Consider the following 2,612-nt stretch of genomic DNA (forward strand, 5'->3'; position numbering starts at 1 on the left):
CATGCGATAAGCAACGAATCAACAACCAAGCAATCCAAACAAACTAATCACAATCACGATCTGCATGAGAAATTTTTACATGAAAAAACCCCTTAAAATAATGAGGGTAAAAAACCACGGAGTACTACGACCCAAACTCAAACCACTATAATCAATGATATAAGTTATCCCACGAGGGGCTACACAAAGCCAACCCTCAAACAATAGTATCTCATCAAAACAATATAAGATAAACAATGAGAATATCACCGATGGAATGCAGAAATCGTGGATTGGGAGGAGATGCATTTAGGTTCCTCCTCGATATCAAAATCTTGCTCAGGCCAAGTGCTCACAGTCTTCTCTTCCTTGCCTTCCTCTTCTCCTTCTCTCCTCCTGTTGTGCAGTCACACACAAGATCTCCAATTTCTTTTCCCCCAAAGAAGAAAACCTAAGAGAGAGAGAGAGAGACGTGAGAGAGATGGGGGGCACCATCGGGTGCCCTCCCTTTTTCTTCCGTCCGTCACTTAAGTGGCGGGTCGGATCGGATCCTCTTGAGGCTGGACCCGACTCAACAATAATCCCACCAAGTTTTTTAACATATGTTGTTTTCGCATCTGTTTCTATAAAGAATGCATTTCATGAACACTATGTCCGTTAAGGTAGCATATTATTACTATCTCATGAATCTGTCCCCCAAAAAAATTGAACAGGGCCATTAGAGGAATACGTTTTTTTCATCAGCTCTCCTAATATTCGAGATAGCTCGATACAGTATTGACCATTGGATTCGAAATGAAACTATACTCTCAATGTTTGGATGATCTAAACAATAATAGATGTTCATTTGGATCTGGATAAGAATATTTGATTGGGATTGAATCCAGATCAGCGTCTAGTCCAGTTGGTCTCACATGCAAAGTAACACTTCATCTCGGTGTCAAAGTAATTCACTTGTAAGGCGAATGGCCTTTTTCTAACACTTTTAATGTAATTTAACATCCTTCTTTCGTAATTTTTATCGGGATGCATGTTTGGACCATATTTGAATCTACATATCTGAAATTAAGTTTCGGGTCCAGTAGAATGCGGAGTTGCAGACCCAATCCTGTTCCACTTCCAGCGCACGTTTTTGATTTGGAGTTGATCTGAAGAGAAGAAATAAAAGAAACAGACGCACTGCAGAAAGTAAAATTTATTTACTTCACATCTTCATCCTCGGAACCTTCATCGCGGCTACGACGACGGGAGGAATGGGAAGACCCAAGAAGATGGGGAACGCGGTGCCAGAAACTCAGACTTTTAGTTAACTATTACAGAGCGAGACCAACAGTTTGGAGGATGTAGGAGAATATGGAAGAGGACTGCCCAACAACGTAAGGCATGATCTCCGCACTGTAGTTGCCATTGGAGATGTCCCAGTACCTGTTCCACAGCATCACTCCTCCATACTTGGGCGACGTCTTCGCCAAGGGGAGCACCCGAGTGATCACATCGTTCGCCGTCATGTAGCCGCTCGCTGCGTCCTCCGCCGTCGGCAGCCCCACCGCGATCATGATGGCCTCCGTCTTCGCCGCCCACTCTTCCCAAGACGTCGTCAAGCTGCAGTCGTCGTTATAGAACTGCGGCCACACGATGTCATACGAACTTGAGTTGAACGTCTCCGGGTAGTCGCATTGCGGCGCTGCCGCCATGAAAATGGGGCTCTCCGTCGTGCTGTACGCCTTCAGGTACTCCGCGAGGCCCTCATAAATATTCGGGGACCCGCCGTCGACGATAACTTCGATGCCGTCCAACACAGCGTCTCCCAGGGGGCGAGAAGACGAGTTGCCCCCCAGGAAGTAGTTGTACAGATACTCCGCCACCGGCTGGGTGTATGCCGCCGACGTCAGGTTGAGTCTCCGCGGAACGTCGCCGATGGAGAGCAGGACCTTCACCCCAAGCTCCTGGCAGTAGGTGATCTCGGAGCTCAGCTGGGTACAGTCGCCGGTGAGCGAGTTGCAGTGGGTGGTGAGGTTGAGCAGGAAGGCGCTACCGTCGGCGGTGATGTCGAGGAAGGAAATGGCGACGTAGCCGAAGGTGCCGGTGGCGCAAGTTTCTTTGAGGGAGCTTTCTACTACCTCCGACGAGGCAACAGCCTGACCCCAATAGATACCGACCTTCCCTTCGCCATTAGAGGGACGCGTGAACGACAAAACTAGGAAGCAAACGAAGAGGAGACCCACAAGAGGACGCTTAGCAGAAACCATGGTTAGTCACAGAGATGTGTTTCAATTTTAGCTTAGAAGGATCAATACTTATAAGCACAGGATGGTCGGGGAGGAGGAGGAGGAGAAGACTGACTCTTACGTGAGTTCTTCTTCCTCTCTTTTTTCCTTTCTCATCTACAATGTGGGATTGAATGGCAGATGACACCCAACTAGTGGGGGTCAGAACATTGAGGGGCTGCAATCTTTATTATTTATTATTTTATGTAGAGAAATGTACCTTACTTTTGAAACAGATAAATGAAACATGTAACATCTTATAACTAGTGCCAAACAAAACTGCTTGACTTAAGTTCATGGTCTTAGCTATTTCGGCTAAAGCATATCCAGCATTTTACCACTAATCGGATTCAACTCAGGACAAAA

The 2,612-nt window shown here is 46.7% G+C and overlaps 1 protein-coding gene across 1 annotated transcript; it reads right to left on the reverse strand.

Annotated features, from left to right (window-relative positions):
• Window positions 1-1,159: 1,159 nt before the first annotated feature.
• Window positions 1,160-2,261, reverse strand: LOC116252972 (hevamine-A-like). The gene has a single exon (XM_031627642.2). It carries the CDS (start codon window positions 2,226-2,228, stop codon window positions 1,293-1,295), a length of 936 nt encoding a protein of 311 aa, XP_031483502.1. The 5' UTR covers window positions 2,229-2,261; the 3' UTR covers window positions 1,160-1,292.
• Window positions 2,262-2,612: the final 351 nt, after the last annotated feature.

Source organism: Nymphaea colorata, chromosome 4, assembly GCF_008831285.2.
Source record: "Nymphaea colorata isolate Beijing-Zhang1983 chromosome 4, ASM883128v2, whole genome shotgun sequence".
In the NCBI taxonomy this organism is placed as follows: domain Eukaryota; kingdom Viridiplantae; phylum Streptophyta; class Magnoliopsida; order Nymphaeales; family Nymphaeaceae; genus Nymphaea; species Nymphaea colorata.